This window comes from Bos indicus x Bos taurus, chromosome 20 (genome assembly GCF_003369695.1).
Source record: "Bos indicus x Bos taurus breed Angus x Brahman F1 hybrid chromosome 20, Bos_hybrid_MaternalHap_v2.0, whole genome shotgun sequence".
Classification (NCBI taxonomy): domain Eukaryota; kingdom Metazoa; phylum Chordata; class Mammalia; order Artiodactyla; family Bovidae; genus Bos; species Bos indicus x Bos taurus.
Genome location: NC_040095.1, coordinates 4,510,260 through 4,531,067, shown reverse-complemented (window position 1 = coordinate 4,531,067; position 20,808 = coordinate 4,510,260). Strand labels below are relative to the sequence as shown.

General features: G+C 52.2%; 1 protein-coding gene across 2 annotated transcripts in view; it reads right to left on the bottom strand.

The window, feature by feature from the left end:
* Positions 1–20,808, bottom strand: part of ERGIC1 (endoplasmic reticulum-golgi intermediate compartment 1) — a 113,371-nt gene that overhangs the window by 47,004 nt on the left and 45,559 nt on the right. For both annotated transcript variants that reach the window (XM_027520536.1, XM_027520537.1), the window contains exons 2-3: positions 12,632–12,693; positions 5,416–5,488 (exon numbers count right to left, since the gene is read on the bottom strand). In XM_027520536.1, the coding sequence (XP_027376337.1) occupies positions 5,416–5,488; positions 12,632–12,693 (135 nt within the window). The remainder of the gene's footprint in view (positions 1–5,415; positions 5,489–12,631; positions 12,694–20,808) is intronic.

Below are 20,808 nucleotides of genomic sequence, written 5' to 3'. Positions count from 1 at the left end.
CGGCAGAGTCTACTTCACAGCCTTGCTGTGAGGAATAAACGTGTGTGCAAGACGCTTGGCAGTCCCTGGTACATTCTGTGGTGCTCAGTCGCTCAGTGGGGTCCGACTCTCAGACCCCATGGACTGTAACCCGCCAGGCCCCTCTGCCCATGAAATTTTCCAGACAAGAATACTAGAGTGGGTTGCCATGTCCTACCCGAGCGGATCTTCCCGACCCAGGGATCTAACCCACATCTCCTACCCTGGCGGGTGGATTCTTTACCACTGACACACCTGGGAAGTCCTGGTATACTGTAAGGCCCGCACAAAAGCTGGCCTTGCTAATCCAAGGAGACGTCCCAGTTCTGGGCACCCAGCTGGTGCCAGACACTATGCTGGGGCCTTTCACACATATTAGCTCGTTTAATACTCACGGCACACCACCGTTTAGTTACTGTTCTGTTTTCACAAGGATGAAACTGGGCTCAGAGGCAGATAAAAGACTGGCCAAGATCACACAGCTGGGAAACCAGACAGGCAGAATCTGAAGCTGGAGCCACTGGTGCCCAGAGCCATGCTCTTTCCACCGCATTCCACTGGATGGGACAGGATCAGTGAAATACCGAGAGGCAGGTGGCTCCCAGGAGGCCTGTGAGGCAGGGGCCACCATCTTCCTGATGAACTCCAGATGCCCAGCCCACCTCACCCCACCCCTGGCCCAAGCACCTACTGGGCATGGAGGTGTAAGGGGTCCACTCCCTTTGTGCCCCTCCCTTTGTCATCTCTACCCTGCACCCCTTGGTGGGCTGCAGCATCTGCTCCCCACCCCCAGCCCCCACCCCAGACAAGGGCTCCCTGAACCGGTAACAGAAAGTGCATGCTCACGACCTCTGTTGGGGTGAGGCACATTCCAGGTGGAGGACGCCAGACAGCATGGGGGTCAGTGAGCAGCGGCCACGTAGGGAGAGAGGAAGAGAGGGATTGGGGAGGTATGGGCAGGGGAGGGTAGGTGGAATGTAACAGGGGGCCTTGAAATTCTAGGCTGAGGCGTGAGTCCGATGACATCTACGGAAAGCAATTTTATTTGCTTTTAGAAGAGTACTTGAATACTTCGGATTCCTGCCCAAAGTCGCTGACCTCCATGCTTAATCATTTGATTTAATGGAAACTTACACAGCAGTGAGGCTCGTGGTAAGGGCCTGAGGTGGGAGTGGTAAGAGAGGGATGAGGTTATGCAGGCAAGCTTTCTGGGACCGAGTTTGAAATCCTGACAGTTCCAGGGGCAAGTGAGTCCATCTATGACCTACTAGGCGGATGTCCAGAAAGCATCTTTTTCCAGCCACCTAGTCCTGCCCCTCGCCCCTTTCCCCACAGCCACTGCCCTGGGACCCTTAGCCCCTCTGTCCTGGGTCATCATCCAGCCTCCCCTCACCAGGCCTTGGCCTCCAGGGTCACCTCATCCCACACCCATCTTTGCAAGAGGTGATCTTTCCGAGGCACGAACCTGATCCCATCAGTCTGCTCAGAAGCCTTCAGGCTTCCCGCTGCTCCTCCACGTGGTCACCATGGCTCTCTACCCAGCTTGGGCTCCCAATCCAGACGTCAGAGTGGGTAACCTGGGCTCCTAGGGAGCCGTCCAGCCCCTCCTCCTGGCTAAGCTACTGGCCACCCCACTCTGGGCCTGCGTGTGAGGATAATGCCCAATTAATTCAGGGGAATGCCCAAGCTCCAACTTGGTGGGCAAGGGCCTCCTGCCTGTGCAGCCCCCTCCCCCTAGAATGGTGCATCCAAGTCTCTCAGGGAACTATTCCTACCAGAAAACAGGAGTTCCCGTGTCCCTGGGGCTCCAAAATGCTCTGAACAGGAAAGGGCAGGATAGAGGGGCCTGGTACCAAGTCTAGGCTCTGCCCTCAGACAGGCTTAGGCCTGATTCTTGCTCAGACAGCTCACTAACCAACCTTGCTGTGGTTTTAGCCTCCTGGTGCCTCAGTTTCCACAGCTATAAAGTCAGGCTGATGCCAACAGCAGTACCTGGCACCAGGGGTTCTGCGACCATTAAGAGACGAGCACTGTAAAGTGCTGACATAGGTGACCAGCACATGGTCACCCACTATAAATCAAAACTGGAAAGTACAATGTGTTGTATTAAGCTGTAAATGATCAGTGGAGAGATCCAGTGATCATATTTTTAATTATAAATCTTCATCAAGTTAATAACAGAGAAGAGCCAGAGCCTGGGCAGTCAAAGACCGGAATGTACTGTGGCAATGTCCTCTGAGGATGGGGTGCCATTCCCCTGCGAACACGGAGCCTCTGCGCACCCTGCAGGGCCACTTTCCCATGGATAATTGACGGCCGGGTCAAAGTCCAACCACGCAGACAAACAGGTCTCCCTCTCACCCGCCTGGGTCAGAATAGCCTATTATGTCACTGAGAACCACAGGCCAGTGCTGGAGCGATGTTGATCCACCAGCAGTGACCTCATCTCCTCGGGTTACAATTTCAGGGTGGGGAGTGGGGAGGCCGATCCATGGTGGTCACCAGATTGCCAGGGAGGGCCAGCCATCCCGAAAAGGAAAGCAACTGTGACCCACAGTCCTTCCTGGACCAGCAGCGCTTCCTGGGGGCCAGGGGTGATCAGAGAAGCTTCTGAGAGAGGAAGGACCCCGAGACACAACTCCTACTCCTCTGGAATGTTCCGTGGAGTCCTCGCCCTTAAGGACGCCCTCTGGGCAGCTCCTGCTCCTTGGTCACGAGGCCGCAGAGAGAAAGGAGGCATCAAGGTCACTGCATCATCGTGGACGGAGCCTCTGGCCCCACAGGCCTCTCCTCTCACCCCCCTGCCCTCTCTCCCCACGGGGAAGTGCTCATCAGCCCAGAGCCGGACACAAGGCAAGCACCGAGTGAACGGCCCCTGTGTTTGGATTCTGCCCCTCACCCCTCAAGTTTCTTCCTCTCCAGGCAGGTGGTGGGGCCAGAGTGTCCAGAATGCCCCCAGGAGCCAAGAAGAGGACGTCCTGCAAAGGGGAACGGGCCAGAGCGGCGGGGACACACCGTGCTCCTGGGGAAGGCGTGGGCCCCGCCCTGGTAAGCGGGTGAGCTGGCTGGTTTGCACGCGGCCGCAGGCTCCTCCTGCCGCGGTCACTGGCTCTGACGTCCAAACGCATCTGCTGGGTGGTCCCTCGGCGCCCTGCCTCACTATGGGTGAAGCCGAGGATCAGCTGAAGGAACTGCCCCTCAGGACTTCGGCAAAAGGCGAGGGAGGCCCCTTCTTAACTCAGGAAAGGACAAAGAAATGAACACTCACAAGAGCACTCGTTACACACACTGCTTTTTTCTGTTACACAGGGAAGAAATATGAAATGAATAAAGGTCTGAAGTGATATGGATCTACTGATATTAAAGTATATAAGGCTCTATGTTAAGGTCCTTGTAGGTAAATAATCTTGTTAAAATCTCACAGAACACCACATACCTTCCTTATCTCCCATCCTGCTTTTTCTTCAAAGCTCTACCACTGCCTGACACATTCCATTTTTTTTGCCTGCTGACCGTCTGTGTCAGTGCGTGCATCTTTGGCTCCTCTTGAGCGTGCAGCACAGGAGTGAGTCAGGCAGATCTGACCCGACTTCCGGGGTCAGGACCAAGGGTGATCCGCACGAACCTACGGCAGTGCACAGCGGCCACTGGCTCCACGTTCTGCTCTCCCTGTGTGCTCACTTTGCTCTATCCACCCCAGCTCTCTATACATACACTGGGTAGCTCCTGCCTCGGGGCCTTTGCACTTGCCAGCGTCCCTGCCTGGAATACGTAAAGCCTTGCACCTGGCACCTGGGACGTGGTCAGGGCTCCCTCCTCATAGCTGCCACGTGGGGACCCCTTCTCACCTCATCTAGAACATGAGTAGTCTGCACAGCAGCCCCCCTCCCAGGGAGTGGGGTGTGCCTGGGAGAGACCACCAGGTGCCTGGCACACAGTAGGTCCTTAGTTACACCAGCAGGTCTCAATTTCTGGCTGCTCTCCCTGCTTCTACCTCCAAATCACGATGCAATGACCCGTGAAATATCCAGTGGCCCAAATGTGCGTACTTGACTAGGAGAGAGTCCATTCTGGGGGGAACAAAGTCCTCTGTCTGACCCTTGCCTGGTCAAGGGGTTGTGTCTTAGGAAGCAGACAAGCCTCCTCAGACCTGGAAGGGCGCCTTGATTCTGGTGTACCCTGCCTTGTTTGGCCAGCAACACTGGGACCCAGAGAGGGGTGGCACCTTGTCCAAGGTCACAGAGCAGGTAGTAACTGAGCAGAGGCCTGACCCTGGATCTCCCAAGGCCTTGTCCAGTGTTCTTTCTACTGCTCCATGTGGCCTTTGGTATCATCAGGGCTACAAACAGGATCAAAGGAACAAGGAAGACAAAGTCTCCCACGTCAGAGGAGGACAGAAAGTTATTTTCAGAAGCGAATTGTGGCGGCTGGGTGGGGGAGAGGCAGGACCGTGGGCAGGGCCCCCCGCCTCTCAGAGCCTCAGTTTCCTCCTCTGTAAAGAGGGGACAACTGCGTCCCAGGGCCGTCTGAAGATGAAAGGCGGGGTGGCTGCACAGCTACGCTTCCCGTTTCCTATTGTCTTGTGGCTGACGGAGAGGCACAGGAAACCAAGAAATTCCATGAGTGAAAAAGAGAATTCCAGTGTTGGACAGGGGAGTGGGTGGCCACAGCCCAGCCCCGTGATGACTTTCAGGGTTGTAAACATGGAAATGAAGAGGTCTGGAAGACAGAGGTGAAAGCAGGAAGTTTCTGGGTCTAATTCATCTTGGAGGGGCATCTGATGAGGCCGTGACTGAATAATTCCAGTGGCATTCGATGCTACACAGGCCCCAGAGGATTTACTGGGTTATCTAGACAACAGATGATTCTAGGAATCCGGGATGCATTCACAACGCGTCAATCACTGCCAGGAAGCCCACGCGGACTCCGCACCCAGTGTGGGCTCAGGACAGGGGAGGGGACGCGGTGGAGGGGCTGCCCTCTGATGTCAGAACCTCGCCTCCACTTGGGTAGAAAGCTGCCCTCTTTTTTTCCTCTGAATTCTTCCAGCTCTAACATCAAATGACCCTGTGATGACTCAGAGGGAAAAAAGCCCACTGGCCAAACACAGAGACGGCAAACATGAGCAAATGATTTCTGCTCCTCTGCGGACCCAGGAGGCGCCATCCGGACCCCAGAAGGCAACCAAAATTTTCTCTTCGGCTTCAACAAAGCGACATTAGTTTTTACTCTAGCTTTAAAACCCTTTAGGAAACAGAGGAAGAAGTGATGCCACAGGCTTTGAAACTGGGAGGCGGAAGGTTCGGAGGTTTCTCTCCTCTGTCAAGCCCCTCCCTCTTCTTGTCTGGGGTCCCCGGAACCTCTGGAATGGCCCACCCCGGGGCGGGTATAACTTACATTTCTGTCGTTATGAATCCAGTGAGCTCCGAGAGGAAGAGGAAGAGGATGAAGAGGCAGCAGCAGACAGAGACTGAAAGAAACGACACAGACGCCCAGTTAAGGGGTGGTGGGCACTGACAGGAGGAGGCCGGCCCCCGCCCTCAGACAGACCCCCCCAAAGCCCCTTCCGCCTCTTGGCCTGCACGTGAAGCAGCCCCACTCCCACAAAGGGAGACCACCTCCGGCTGACCTGACCTGCCCATGTGGACAGAGCCCCAGGTTTGGTCAGATCCTTCAAGGCAGCGGCCCGGGACCCTTCCGGCGCCAGTGACTGATTTCACGGAAGACAATTTTTCCATGGAGGGGGATGGGTGGGAGTGGAGAGACGGGCCAGGCAGTCATGTGCGAGGTGGGGGGCGGCGGACGACGCCTCCTTCCTCACCCGCCGCTTCCTTCCTGCTGTGCAGCCTGGTTTCCTACGGGCCAAGGCCCAGTGCCAGTCCTCGGAGGGGCCAGCCCCGCTTCTCCCCACAAGAACATTTTAACACAGACATCAGTCACAAAAGGACATCTGCCTCAATGGCCCACAGATGTGTTCTGTTTCGCTCAGTGGGTATATATGTTAACACTTGGAGGGACTTCCCTGGTGGTTCAGTGGTGAAGAATCCACCCTCCAATGCAGGGGCGCAGGTTCGATAGCTGGTCCAGGATCTAAGACCCCACATGATGTGGGGAAACCAAGCCCACACACCGTAACAGGAGAAAGCCTGTGCACCCCAATGAAGACCCAGCGCAGCCAAAATGAACACAAAGCAAGAGAAAACCCTGGAATCGACATCGACCAATGTGCAGATGCCACATTACAGCCCAGATTTCTGGCTGCTCCAGAACAATCGAGCCCTGCTTCCACGAGGGGGTGGCCTGAGCTCACCAGTTTGCCTCAGGCCTCAGCATTCCCTCCTGCCACCCAGATTCCAAGGCTGAGGCAGGGTGTCCACTGCCATCTCTCCCCGCCTGCTGTGGACTCATCAACGTGCCCAAGTCCCCATCAGAGGTGAGAACCGAGGACACCCAGAACCACACTTCCAGAGAAGGCTCTCTCTGTGGACTCATCAACGTGCTGTGGACTCATCAACATGCCCGAGTCCCCATCAGAGGTGAGAACCGAGGACACCCAGAACCGCGCTTCCAGAGAAGGCTCTCTCTGTGGACTCATCAACGTGCTGTGGACTCATCAACGTGCCCGAGTCCCCATCTGAGGTGAGAACCGAGGACACCCAGAACCGCGCTTCCAGAGAAGGCTCTCTCTGTGGACTCATCAACGTGCTGTGGACTCATCAACGTGCCCGAGTCCCCATCAGAGGTGAGAACCGAGGACACCCAGAACCGCGCTTCCAGAGAAGGCTCTCCGTGGGAGGGACTGACGGTCCTACAAGTCTAAACACAGAGAGTGGAACGGAGCTCCAGGGTCATCCCACGTCACTCATATTTGTCTTGCCTGCCTGGCCCCTGGCGAGGCTGGGATTTGTGACCCTGGAGTCATTTCTTGGGGCAGGACATAACAAGCACCCCTGTGGCTGGCCCTCAATTCTTCTCCAGCCCCATCTCCCGACAGCACCCGCAACATCTAACTATCCAGCCACCCTGGGCCATGTGCTGGTCCCTAAATGCGAGGATCCTCTGTCTGGAAGGCACCTCCCCGTCTTCACGCCTCCTCCTTCGTCACCATCTCTGCCTGGTGAACCCCTACTCATCCTCCCAGGTTGAGGCCCAACTCAAATGCCCCTTCTGGTGGGAAGCTCCTCCAGGCCTTAGAGGTGGAATCGGTCCCTCTTTCTTCTGTGCCACCAGCCTCCATATGAACACCTTCCACATGTTATTGATTATCTGCAGTCCTGCCTTTCACTAGCTGGATAACCCGGAAGGCAAAAACTCCACAACCCCAGCGTCTGGCCTGGGACTGGGTACATAGAAGATGATAATAGGCTTTGTGGAAGACAGGAAGCCAGGCCCCAAAATACAGAACACGGGCTCAGCGCACCTCATCCGGGTATATCATAGAGGCGTGTCCCTGCTAACTCACATGCTGTGTGTCTCTGGGTAAGCTAATTAACCTCTCTCTGCTTGTTTCTTCATCTGCAAAATGGCACCAATAGTAACACCTGCCTTACGGGACTGCTTGAGAGTTTCCACAACACAGACTCTGGGCTTGAAACGGTGCCTGACAGGTAATAACGGTGCAAGCATTAGCTCATTTTAGGATTGTCATCAGGGAGACCCTGGTGGGTTCGCTGCTTTCAGGAAGCAGCAAATGGGTTGACCCTCAGTTTCCCACGAAGAAAAAAGTTCTCAGTCAGTCCCACCTACTGATTCAGCTGCATTCTCGACAGCCAGCACCGGGGGGACTAGGCCATCCTGACAGATGCTGAAGCCAGGTGTTCAGCAGCAGCAGCAGCGTTATTACTGCATCACCTGTTCATGGTAAAACGAACAGGCAAAGATGTGTTCGGAGGGAAGAAGGCGGAGAACAAGTGTCTGAGGGGCACCTAACATGCCCTGTTGTGGGAACATTCATAGATACAGATCACGTCATGCTGCCGTGTGGCAGAGGGCACAAGCCCTCATGGAGGGTGCAGAAATGAAAGCTCATAGAAGGGAAGGGTCTGACCCCAGAACACACCGGGTGGGGGGCTGAAACCTGACCGTTCTGGAGCCAATGCCCCAAGAAAAGTACCCTGAGATCTCAGAGCCCAAGAGAAGGATGGCACAGGGACACCCCAGAGTCCCCACCAAACCTCCAAACCCACACCCAGATAGGGGGCATGCTGGAGGGACTCCCCCATTCTTCCAAACTGTGAGAAAAGCTGTATGAGCAGAGTTTAAGGGTTTTACTCTAAATGATAAGAAAAATCATCAATCTGTATAAAAAGGCATACCATGCAAGTCTCCTTCTCACTCCCGACCCAGAGCCCCCTGCCCAGAGGTACTGCCCCTACAGTCTTGTGTCCTGCCACGAGCATAGGAGTTTTTCCTCTAAGCAAAGAGAACAGTGTCCACATGCTTTGCTCATGCAGCAACCTATGTCCAGGCAGGAGTCACATCAGTTTATACAGAGTGGCCATGTGGTTTGTTCTCATGGCATAGAAATTAATGTCAAATGTCTTCTCCAGCTGCTGAACAAATCCACTGCAGAAGACTGGCTGGCAATCCAAATTTCCCAGACTCACAGCCTTCCCCTTCTTACCTGCAAATAAGCCACTGCAGCTATGATGCCTCCTGATTAAAAACAAAAACAAAAAAACAGCCAGCTGGGCAAAGCACCCTTTACCTGCATCTCACACCTTTTCTGACTCACATTTCAGTCATTTTCACCTCTCCCATCCCACCTTCAAGTCCCAGAAGACAATTGGTTGCTATAAGGATGAACAGGCACAGACTTAGGAGGTGATTTTGAAGGTCAATGCCAACTGAGAGGAATCCAAATTTTCTAGCTGCCTTCCTTGCCCCAAGCCTGCAGATGGCCCAGGCATGGACCCAGCAGTGGGGTAAGCGCAGCGTTTGTTCAGCGGAGTCGCAGCGTCCAGCAGCCCAGGCTGCGGGTCCACTGTTCCTACACTGTTTCCAGACTGGGGGTCAGACAACAGCTCAGCACCACTGGGGCCTCAGGGCTTAGCAGAGCACCTGGCTCAGAGAAGGCAGGAAATAAACATCTGAGTCAAGTGAGTGAATGAATGAGAAATGTGAAGACAGGTAGGAAGCATTTCCACCAAAAAAGCTTTCTGATACTGAAGCGTTTTTCAGTCCATGTTTGGGCAAGATGCTCAGGCACGCTGACTCCAGACTCCTTCTGAAATTGACTTGGGCACGGGACAGTAGGAATGTGACCCCACGTTCGCTCCTGGGAGGCCGGTGGAACCAGTAAAGGGGGCCCTGGACCCAAGACCCCAGACGCTGGCAAGTCGGGGGGTTTGTCCAAGGCCACACGGCCGCCTCAGTGCAGGAGGCAAAATTCGAACCTCGACCTCTGAGTCTCCAACACCCTTGCTGCTTCCTTCTGTTATTAATAGCGCTAAGGGTGACGTCAGGAAATGGCATGTTTCTGTGCCTGCCCTCCTGCTCAGCCATGCGCTCTTCAAGGACAATGACCGAAGCCCATTCATCAGCGTGGTCCCAGGACTTGGCACGGGGCCCGGCCTCAGACCTGGTGGATAAATATTTGTTCACTAAATGGTCGGTAAGGGCTGGCTTCCCATGCTTACGCCTTTCCTTTTGTGCAAGGGAACTTGCCCTCTTGCACACTGTGCTCAAGCCTGCAAAGCAGACCATGTCCCCGGAGGGTCATTTGGCAGTACCTTCTACATTTTACAATGCACATGTCCTATGACCCAGTAATTCCTCTTCTAGGAAGGTTACCTTACAGAAATAACCATACAAGGATACAAAAACATATGGACAAGGCTGTCTGTAATAGCAATAAGCTGGGATCAAAACGCCCAGCCTCAGGAGGCTGGTTACATAAACTGTGGGGCGGCTGGACAATGGAACACAACACAGCTGGAAAGAGGCACGTGGTGGCCATCTACATGCTGGTCTGAAAGGTGTGCAAGACATCAGCTGGAAAAGGGCAGGGAGCGATGGTGTGCCTGGCACGCTCTGCCTGGAGAGAGCAGGTAAAATGATGACGCAGGTATTGCAAAGCCTGAATATGTTTTTTTTTAAATTCTAGGACACAGACCTGATTGTTAAACATATTTGACAAGGGAGAGGACTGCAGAGCCTGCAAAGAAATGGTCTGGGCTCTTGGATGGTTGTAGGAAGAAGACAGGAAACCTCATTGGAATTTTGTGACCAAGGTTCACAAATTCATTGAATGGACAGATGAACAAGCCCCTTTCTTCATGTCCCCCAAATACCTTTTCCTTGGGGATCAAGGCACGAAGTGCCACAGCTCCTGCAGTCGCTGATCCTCATGGGCCGTGGGCTCCAGGAGGACAGTAATGAGAAGAGGCGTGTGGTCTGAGCTTGGAGGGTTTGGCATGTATCCTATGCTTGACAGGTGTGATCACATTTAATCCCCAGATCAGAAAACTGAGGCTCAGAGAGGTGCACCAACTTTCCGAAGGTCACCCAGCTGCTAAACGGGAGAATGAACCCAGCTCTGCCAGACCTGAAGCCTGCTGCCAGGCTGCTCTGTCCTCTTCTCCAGGCATGTGGAGGTCCAGGCTCCAGAAGGCACCTGGAGCTTGGATGACTGAAGCTGGAGGAGGGAGAGCTTGGCAGGGCTGGCTGGGCTGCAGGGAGTCCCCAGCGTCATCCCCGACCTGACAGCAGCCTGCTCTGGGAGGCAGCAGTGGCCTCTTGTCCGACTGCCCTGCTCCAGGGCCCCGCTCAGGGGGCTGGCCACGGGGAGGTTCCCTCTCCCACATGAAGTGCTGGAGAGGCGAGGGTGGGTACAGGGAGGCCCACCACTTGCAAGCTGTGAAACTTCAGACAAGTCGCTTCGCTTCTCTGAGTCCATTTTCTCATTGGGAAAATGTGGGTAGAGCATTCCTGCTTGCAAGCTGCTTTTGGTTTGTTTTTATTTAAAATAAACTTTATTGAGGAATAATAATAGAACACAAAAATAGCACAGACAGTTCCCATACACTCTTCACTCAGCTTCCCCTTTGTTAACACCTTATATAACGCTGGTATATTGGTCAAATTGAAGAAATTAACACTACAACTGCTGACTAAGCTACAGATTTATTAGATCGCTAATTTCCCCTCTGGTGCCCATTTTCTGTTCCAGGACCTGGCCTGGGATCCCATTTTGCCATTCGTCATTGTGTCCTTAGTCTCAAATCTGTGACGGTTCCTCAAGTCTCTTCTTGGTTTTCAAGACCTTGCCACTTTTGAAGGGTGCTGGCCAGGTGTCCTGAAGAGGGTCCCCAGGCTGGGTTGGCGGGGGGGTCTGCTGCTTTCCCATGACTGCACCGGGCTGTGCTTTGGGGGGAAGATCCCACGGAGGTGAGGTGCTCCTCCCATCACACCCCACGGTGGGGGCCGGATGGATGACATCCACGTGACCTCTCTCTCACTGGCTGATGCTAACCTTCGTCACTCAGTCACGGGGCCACCTCTGGATGTCTCCACCATAGTCACTGTTTCCTTTCCATTCTGTCCTCTTTAATAGCGAGTCACTAGCCCACACTCCGGGAGAGGAGAGTTGATTTGTACCTCCGGGAAGTGGGTATATTAATATATATCATTTAGAATTCCTCTATAAGGAAGATCCATCCTTTCTCCCCCATTTATTTAGATCACTCCAGACTCACGGACCTTTTTCTTAATTCTTTGGCAATAAGCCAATAGTGCTATTATTTTTGTTTCACTTATTTATGGCTATGCTGGGTCTTCACTGTTGCACGCAGGCTTTCTCTTGTTGCAGGGAGTGGTGGCTATTCTCTAGTTGCAGTGCAAAGGCTTCTCAATGAGGTGCCTTCTCTTTAGCTTTGGCTCGCGGGCTCCGTAGTTGAGGTGCATGGGCTTGGTTGCTCCGTAGCGTGCGGAATTATCCCAGACCAGGCATCGAGCCCATATCCCCTGCATTGGCAGGCAGATTCTTAACCCCTGGATCAGCAGGGAAGTCCATACCATTATTTACTGTGTTACTCAAACTGCCGCAGCTTGGGCTTTGCCCTCTTTCGGGTTGGCTCCTGGGGCCTGGTGACATGCCCCCACCCTTTTTTTCCCTCTGTGCACTTTTTTGTTTTTCAGCACAAGGAGTCCAGGTTTATTTTGTACACTTCTTGCCCCAGCCCTGCTCTCAGCCATTTCTCCCGGGAGCCTGGATCCTTTTAGTGAAGACTGGCAGTCAGAAACCCAAATCTGTGAGAGATGGTTACTTTTTTAAAGGGATAGAAACATCCTTACACCAAAAACTCACACAGTCTGAAAGGTGTGGAGAGAAAAGTCGTCCTCCAACCCCCAGGCCCCATTTCCCCTCCCAGGGGCAGCTACCCTTGATGATTTCTGGTGTCTCCTTCCAGAAACAGGTGATGCTATGCTTTGTGGGGTTACAGCAAGGACACGGCTGGGCTGAAGGACTGACTAGACACAGGGCCCGGCAGGATGCCCGTCCTTTCTTCCCTCTGCCTGTCTCCCCGTCTCCCACCCTGGCCCAGCGTTTCTGCAGGGGGTGGATGGGCACAGGTATGGAGGGTAGCGTGAGGGCACGCAGGGGGCTACTCACTGATGGCGCCAGTGTACGTTGGCTGTGTGAGGTCCTTGGGCACCTTCCTGTAGATGTCAAACCTGCGGAGAGCAGAGGGGACGGGGTGAGGTGGGCACAGGGCACAGATGCCAGGCAGTGGGGGGAACAGTGCTGGCTGGGGGCCCCCCCGGGTCAGCAGCGGCCATCCTTCCCAAAGCCAGCTCCTCCAAGAGGCCTGAAGGACCCCCCGGGGCCCCACACCTGCCTAGTCACAACGTATCAGCCCGAGGCAGATGCCCGGGACCCCTCAGATGCCTATGGCTCCTGGCTGGTCTTGCCCCCATCAGAGTGTGTCCTCCACCAGGGCTGGGACTCCTTAGGTGTCATCCCAGCTGCACCCCCAGCCTCTTGCCTGGGCCTGGGGCACAGCACGTCCTCAGCAAGCGTCGGGGGAGTGAACTGAGCTCGAGTGCTGACGCCAAGGGAACAGGGGAATGCAGTCTTTCCTGAGTTCTCTGACGCTGCCTTCTCGCCTGGCGTCAGCTCCCCGCCCCCTCTTCCCCTTCCTGCCTCCACCTTCTCCTGTTCCCACTCCCCTCTTTCCGGGCTCCTGTGGGGTCCTTGTGGTGGAGTCTCCTGAACTCAAAGGCAGGAGGCTAACAGAAAATCCTGTCCGGGCCGACATCAGCTCGTGACAGCGCTGGCTCCCGCAACTGTGGGTTTCTGCCCAGAGGCAAAGCACATGCCTTTCTTTCATAGGGATCCCACCAGAGCAGACAGGAGCTGGGGGGTGGTGAAACTGGGGACTCTAGAGTCAGGCAGACATGGCCAGTTGTTTTTAAGAGTTCAGGCCCTAGAATCTGAGGTGTCCTGGTTTCAAATCTTGCCTGGTCTTCTTCCTTGCTGTGTGACGTCAAGCAAATGATGTCAGATCTCTTAGCCTCAGTTTCCTTTTCTGTAAAAATGGGGCTGCTACCATGAGACCCTGCTCAGCTACCGAGAGGAATAAGGAAAAGAAACGTCTGCGGAGGTGCTGACATGCAGCACTCCCAGGGAACACACTTCGAGCACTTAGTTTCCCCGCTTCTGCGCGCAGAGGCTGGCTGCTCCATCCCCCAGGGCTGATGGGCTCGGGTGGTTTCTCTCGGGTGATTGGGAAACAAGCTTAGTGCCCTGCCAATCCCACTGCAATGACTTAGAAATCTTGCTTAAGGCCGCATCCTTGACTCCTGGGCACTCACTCTAATTACACGTGAAAGGTGCTTGGTTTCCCAAGACCTAGAGGGAGAAAAAACTCCTGTGAGCTGCAGAGCTGAAATGTATCACTTTCTCTCCTACCTGCTCAGCCACCAGTCACTGGTGCTTAGGCCCCAGAGGGCACAAAAGTGGGGCTGCTATGGTCAGGAGGGAGGGGAGCCTCACGTGACTCAACTATCACCTCCCTCATTCTGAAAATGCTGCCCCTTTTACTTTGGGAGGCAGGTTAGAGGGGAGAGAGCATGTACTGGGGAGTGAGCCTGCCTGCGCTCGAAGGTGACCCTAGGACTGTGTGACCTTGGGTGCCTCACAGAACCTCTCTGTGCCTCAGTTTCCTTGTCTGCAAAATGGGGACAAGAGTAACCATCTCACAGCATAGGGATTAGGACCAAATGACTTGGTGCATAATATGAAGCATTTAGAGCATGCCTGGAATCTAAAAGTGCTCTATGAGTATTTGCTATGACTATGAATGCTTCTTTGACACACACGTACGAATACCTACTGTGCACTACCCCTCCTTCACCTACTAGGGACATGGAGATAGAACGGGCCCTTGGCTCTGCGCACCTACAGTTAAGCAGCAGAGACAAAGGAGGACACAGAAGGAGAACACAGTGGTGCTTCATCACAGGGTGGAGGAGCCCACAGAGGGCACCCAGGGCGACCTTGAAGCTTCCTGCAAGAAGTGACGTGTGAACACAGCAGGAGGATGGGAGAAAAGGGCAGGTGCCGGTCCAGGCAGTGATCACAGCGAGAGCAGAGGCTGAGGAGAGGACAGGCTCTAGTGTGCTGGAGAGGCAGGAGGGCCCTAGAAGCCAGCTTCCTGGTTCAGTTAATGCCAGGGCACAGTCAGAAACAGGCCTCATGGTTTAAATAATATATGAGGCACCATTTCAAAACTGGAAGTTTTGGAGAAGGAAATGGCAACCCACTCCAGTATTCTTGCCTGGAAAAGTCCATGGACAGAGGAGCCTGCTGGGCTGCAGTCCATGGGGCTACATGACTGAGCATGAGGGTGGAGGGAGATGGGTTGGTTGCAATAAACTGGTAGAACTAAAAAAAAAAAAAAAAAAACTGGGAGTTTTATGGGAAGTCGGAGGCCACTCAGAGTGAGGAGGTGGAGGTTGTCTAGAGCAGACTGTCAGAACCAGAGAGGGGTGAGAGAGAGAGATGGGAGATCGTTACATGTGGGGGAGCTGATCAAGTTTATACATACAGTAAGGACAACAGGGGCCAGGCGCCTCACTTTTGGAGAAGGGACATAACATCTGGAGAAAAACGTAGAATAAACCTTGCGGTGTCACAGTAGAAATGAAGGTATTGCTGTGAATTCATGGTTTTCAGCATACACAGAGAGATATTCATGTGTAAATACACACCACATATATATTTTTTCCTAGCTCATTCTGTAGAGAGGGTACAGGAACAGTGAGTGACAAGTGACAGCCAGATAGCAATGAGCACATCAAGCCCTCAAATCTTGGTTTCTAAATATCACTCTTTACCAAAAGGAATCAGCTCCTTGGAGAAATGGCTGATTTGGATAGGGAAAATGCAAGATGAACTTGGGAGTATCTTCTTATGTCAGAAAGCAAGAAAGAATGATGAGATGCAATAAAAGGACAAGAAGCCAGCTTAGGCAAAAACCACTACAATATTGTAAAGTAATTAGCCTCCAATTAAAATAAATAAATTAAAAAAAAAAAAAAGAAGCCAGCTTAAAGGGGCTCCCACTGGCCAAAGAAGGGGCAATGTTAGTAGTAAAATGCTATGAGCCCCAAATCTACATAGATGTAAAGAAATAAGTAAATCAAAAGTCTGATGAGGAACAAGATACTTACATACCTTCTAAGTACCTCCCCCACAAAATCTCTATTAATCATCAAGGGGAAAAGAGTAACCTCACAAGAGGAGAAACTCAACAGACCATCATCTTAATCAAGTGACCAAAATGAGTGTCATCAGCAAAGAGACACGTCATGTGCCTCCTGATATGACGTACTGGGGAGGGCACCCCATTCCACCCGTGGGGAACTTGCTCAAAATGCACAACTCAGATGAATTACAAGAAGACAAATCCAAACTCAGGGTCACGATGCAAAACGACTGGTCAGCAGCATCTGTCTAAAGTATCAAGGACGTGGAGGCAAGTGAAGACTGAGGAGCCGTCAGAGGCGGAGACCAAAGAGACATGACAGCTAAATCCCACGGAATGCCCTGGGTCAGAAAAAGGACGTCAGCGGGACAACTGATGGCACTTGAATAGGAACTGTAGATTAGTTAACAGGACGGTGGAGTGTGCTTTCCTGGTTTCGAAAATGGTTTGGTTATATAAGATGTTAACATTTAAGGAAGCTTGGGTAAAGGGCATATGGGAAGTCTTGGTATTATTTTTGCAAGTCTGCAAATATTTCAAAATGAAAAGTTAAAAAAAATTTAATGAAAAAGACATTTAAAGCTTAAGGGGGAGATTCCATGTAAAACTCCCACTCAGTCTGCTTTCTTCATGTATGGTTGGTCATGCTGGCTTAAACAAATGTTGGACAAGTGTGCTGGGTGTCAGGTAGAGTCCAGCTTTGTTGGGGGAGGGAGGGGAGACAAAGGCTGAGTGAGCAAAGGTCTAAGAGGAGGGGTGAGACTTGGATCAAACTGCAGGAGGCAGTGGCAGTCAAAGGGCGGAGGCGCTTCAGAGACAGTGAATGACACAAACCGAGATCACGGGCTTCTCATGCTGGCGGGTTCCCACGTATACTTGTATTTAATCCTCAATAACTCTAAAATACTGATATCTCATTTTTTCAGGAAGAAAACCGAGGCTCAGCCAAAAGCAACTTGCTTAATTAAAGGCAGCAAGTTAAGTTAATGATTAGCAGAGCTGGAATTCAAACCCAAGTCTAGGTTCACAGGCCACTGTCCTTCCACTGCCTGTGCTTGTGGGACTCAGTTTACAGCTCATTTATTGGTCAACTTAAACTCTCAAGTTTTCACTTATTTGCTTTTCTAAAGATGCTGTCCCAGAGCAGGTGGCAATCTCCTGGAAGACAGGGAACAGTTCAAAATACATTCATTTGTTCAACTAAGTACCTAGGGCTTCCCGGGTAGCTCAGCTGGTAAAGAATCTGCCTGCAATGCAGGAGACCCCGATTTGATTCCTGGGTCGGGAAGATCCACTGGAGAAGGGATAGGCTACCCACTCCAGTATTCTTGGACTTCGCTGGTACCTCAGCTGGTAAAGAATCCAGCTGCAATGCGAGAGACCTGGGTTCAATCCCTGGGTTGGGAAGATCCCCTGGAAAAGAGAACAGCTACCCACTCCAGTATTCTGGCCTGGAGAATTCCATGGACTGTATAGTCCATGGAGTTGCAGAGTCAGACACAAACTGAGTGAATGTCACTAGATCTAGAACAGCAGCACTCTAGTTGGTAGAAAATGAAAGTGGTCAAAGTCGATGTGGCCCCTGCCCTGGTGAAACTGTCGGTCTAGCAATGCTACTGGCTCCCTGAGAAGGGTCAACTAAACAGAATGTTCTTTGATAATGATTCCATTCCCACGCCACAAATCCTAGGCTGGGGAGTGGTGGCAGGGTAAAGAGAGAGCTGAAAAAGACCCTGGGTTCAGAGCTGACCACAAGCCAAGTGAGTCAGCAGTGAATGCCACTAAGAAAATGGGCCACTGGGAGGCTGGTGAGAACCCAGGCATGTGACAGATCAGGAAGTGAGCTGTCCTCTCTGGCTCACACTAGTCAGTCCCTCTCTGGGGCAATGCGGTGATGTGATCAGCTGTGGCCACCCACTGTTAAGAGAATGTAGAGTAAAGAGTAAAGAAAAAGGGGCAGAGGGGAAGAGATGCTTAATGCCCACCTCGTGTGGGCTGGGCTCGTGCTGGGCCCTGGACTGGCATGTTCTCATCTAACTCCCTCAGCCCACTTGTGAGCTGGGGACTGTTAGCCCATTTTACAGATGAGAGTCACAGGCCGCTGATTTGGCCAAGCTCTCAAGTCTATAAAGTGTCACGCCACGGATCTGAATCCAGGCCTAATTTACATTGTTGCTGCTTTTCTCAATGATGTGGGGATAACTAGGACCATTTGGGTAGAAAATATTTCTTAGGAAGAAAGATTAAAGAACTAGAATTGCTTAATCTTAAATGGAGAAAGCCCAAGGATGGATTCTTGATGTTTATCAAAAAAAAAACAACAAAAAAAAATGCTCTTTCCCCGCTCTCCCCCAACTCCAGGAAAAAACCAGGGCCTCTTGCTGCTCAGCTCTGCCCAATGCAGGCCCTTGGGGAATGACCTGAATGAATGAGTCAATGGATGAGTCTACACAAAGATAAGGTACACTGGCTGGCCCTCCAAATAAGATTAAGATGAAATGGATGGTGGGGATACATCCTCAGGGGTTCCTTGGACTGTATTTGGAAAATTTCACTTACAAATCAGGCAAAATGGGCTTAAATGAAAGCAAGAAAATAATCAACTGGACTTAAGACCGAGTAAGCTTAGGTGCCAGGAGAATGGGAGCAGTGCCTGGAGCCAGGTAGACTAGATCTGTCACCTGCTGGGACAGGACCCGAACACAGGAACCCTATGGCTTCACCACACTCCGCTGTGGGGTCTAGAGGGTGTGCTGAGATCATTGTGTCCAACCCATTCATTTTACAGGAGAGAAAGCAGAAGCTCCAAGAAGGAGTGACTTGCCCAATTTAAAGTATAATTAAACTCAAGAGTATTTAAAACAAAAAGAAGCTAATAAAAAGCTTGTGAAATCCTTGTTATCTCATGCTCTTGAAATGTCATATGCTAGTGACTTTCAACCAGTCAATTTTGGGTGCAATTTTGGCCCCCCAGGGGACATTTAGCAATGTCTGGAGATATTTTTGGTTGTCACCCTGGGGAGTGGGTGGTACCCAGCGGGGAGAACTCAGGATTGCTAATGCATCCTACAGCCCTACAACGCACAGGGGGCCCCCTACAGCAAAGGATGTGCATGCCTAAGCGCTAAGTCGCTTCAGTCGTGTCTGACTCTGCGACCCCATGGACTGGAGCCCACCAGGCTCCTCTGCATGAGATTCTCCAGGCAAGAATACTGGAGTGGTTTGCCATGCCCTCCTCCAGGGGATCTTCTCAACCCAGGGGTCAAACCTATGTCTCTTATGTCTCCTGCAATGGCAGGTGGGTTATTTACCCCTAGCACACCTGGGAAGCCCACAACAAAGGATACAGTCCCCCAGTGTCCATGGTGCTGAAGCTGAGAAACCCTTTTGTAGGCAGAGCAACAGGCAGTGGGAAGCTCATTTCCCACTGGGCCTGGGTTCTCTCCACAGAGACGCCTCCGGTTGCCTCTGCTCCGGCTGGGTGTCATGGCCATGGCCTTGATCACCTCCATGGAGACCAGGAATCTGGACTAAGTAGTCTTTCCCTGTCCTTTTTTACCCCGTGTCTGGGAAAGCACACTTGGAGAGAACTGGACAAAGGAAACCACAGGGAAAAAATAAAGTCCACCTAGATTTGTGACTTCTTATAAACGTGCAGTAAGAGTAAGTGGAGAAGACTCTTAAGAATCCTGTGGATGCCAAGAAGATCAAACCAGTCCATCCTAAAGGAAATCAATCCTGATTCACTGGAAGGACTGTTGCTGAAGCTGAAGCTCCAATCCTTTGGCCACCTGATGCAAAGAGCCAACTCACTGGAAAGGACCCTGGTGCTGGGAAAGATTGCGGGCAGGAGGAGAAGGGGACGACAGAGGATGAGATGGTTAGATAGCATCACCGACTCAATGGACATGAATTTAAGCAAACTCCAGGAGACAGTGGGGGACGGAGGAGCCTGGCGTGCCACAGCCCATGGGGTTACAAAGAGTTGGACACGACTTAGCAACTGAACAACAATGAAGTGAATCAAAAAGACAAAAACAAAAGTTGTTGGATCCACGCCTCCAACTTCATTACACTTTAGGATCAAACAAATTCTTTGGAATAAAACACACATCAACATCAGAACTAGAAGTCGATGAGGATATAGGGTTTACTTAACAGGAAATTCACTGTGCAGGCCACCTCCAGCCTACAGAGTGAGGGACAGCTGTATAACCTCACCCAAAATAAACAGGCATCAGTCTTCTCCTGCTCCCAAGCAAGGAAACAGCCACTGGAAATCTCTGACTAATGGATTTCTTCTGTAATTTCTTTTCATAGCAGAATGCCTCAGCTCTTGCTATTTTAACTTTTGCTGCTTGGGACCTGACTTCTCCCCTGTTCCTGAAGACGAATCTCAGAGTGCCCTGTGGTTCGCCATGTGTGGGCGGTCACCAGGCAGGCGCTCGTGATGTCACTGTTTCCATGGCCTAATGAAATTAGATGCCACTTAGGAGCAAGTCATTGGAAGTGGTGGGTCACTAGTCCCAAAAATAGGCAGCAAGGCTTTTAGTGGGTTCTTTGGCTGCTCACCCTTGCCCACCAGCTCATCAGAGCCCTCAGTGAGGCTCAGGGAGCTGGGTGAAAACTGCTTATTGGTTCACTTAGTCATCTCCTCCACCTTACTGAGAACCACTGGCATGTGCGTGCCCCATGTGTGTGCTGAAGGGCACACAGAGGTACGTGGACACAGCAGAGCTGAGCACGGTGGGAGAGAACTGTGCGAGCATTGGTTCTAATGACATCTAGAATCATTCTCACCACTCTGACTGCCAGTCCGCAGATCCTGTCCTTGACATTCAAACTATATACCACTCTGAGCTCACACACCACACCTCCCTCTGGCAAAAGGAAGGGGAAAAAGTCTGCCTCTCCAGCCCCACTGGAGGAGCTTAGCAGGGAATAACAATAGCAAGAGCCGTCACACCGACGCTGCCACCGTCCCCGTTTTGACGATCGCTGTGCACCTGGCCTTGGCTTGTGCCTGCATTAGCTCACGTCCTTTGTACAGCCCTGGTCAGTGGACACCAGCATTCTCCCC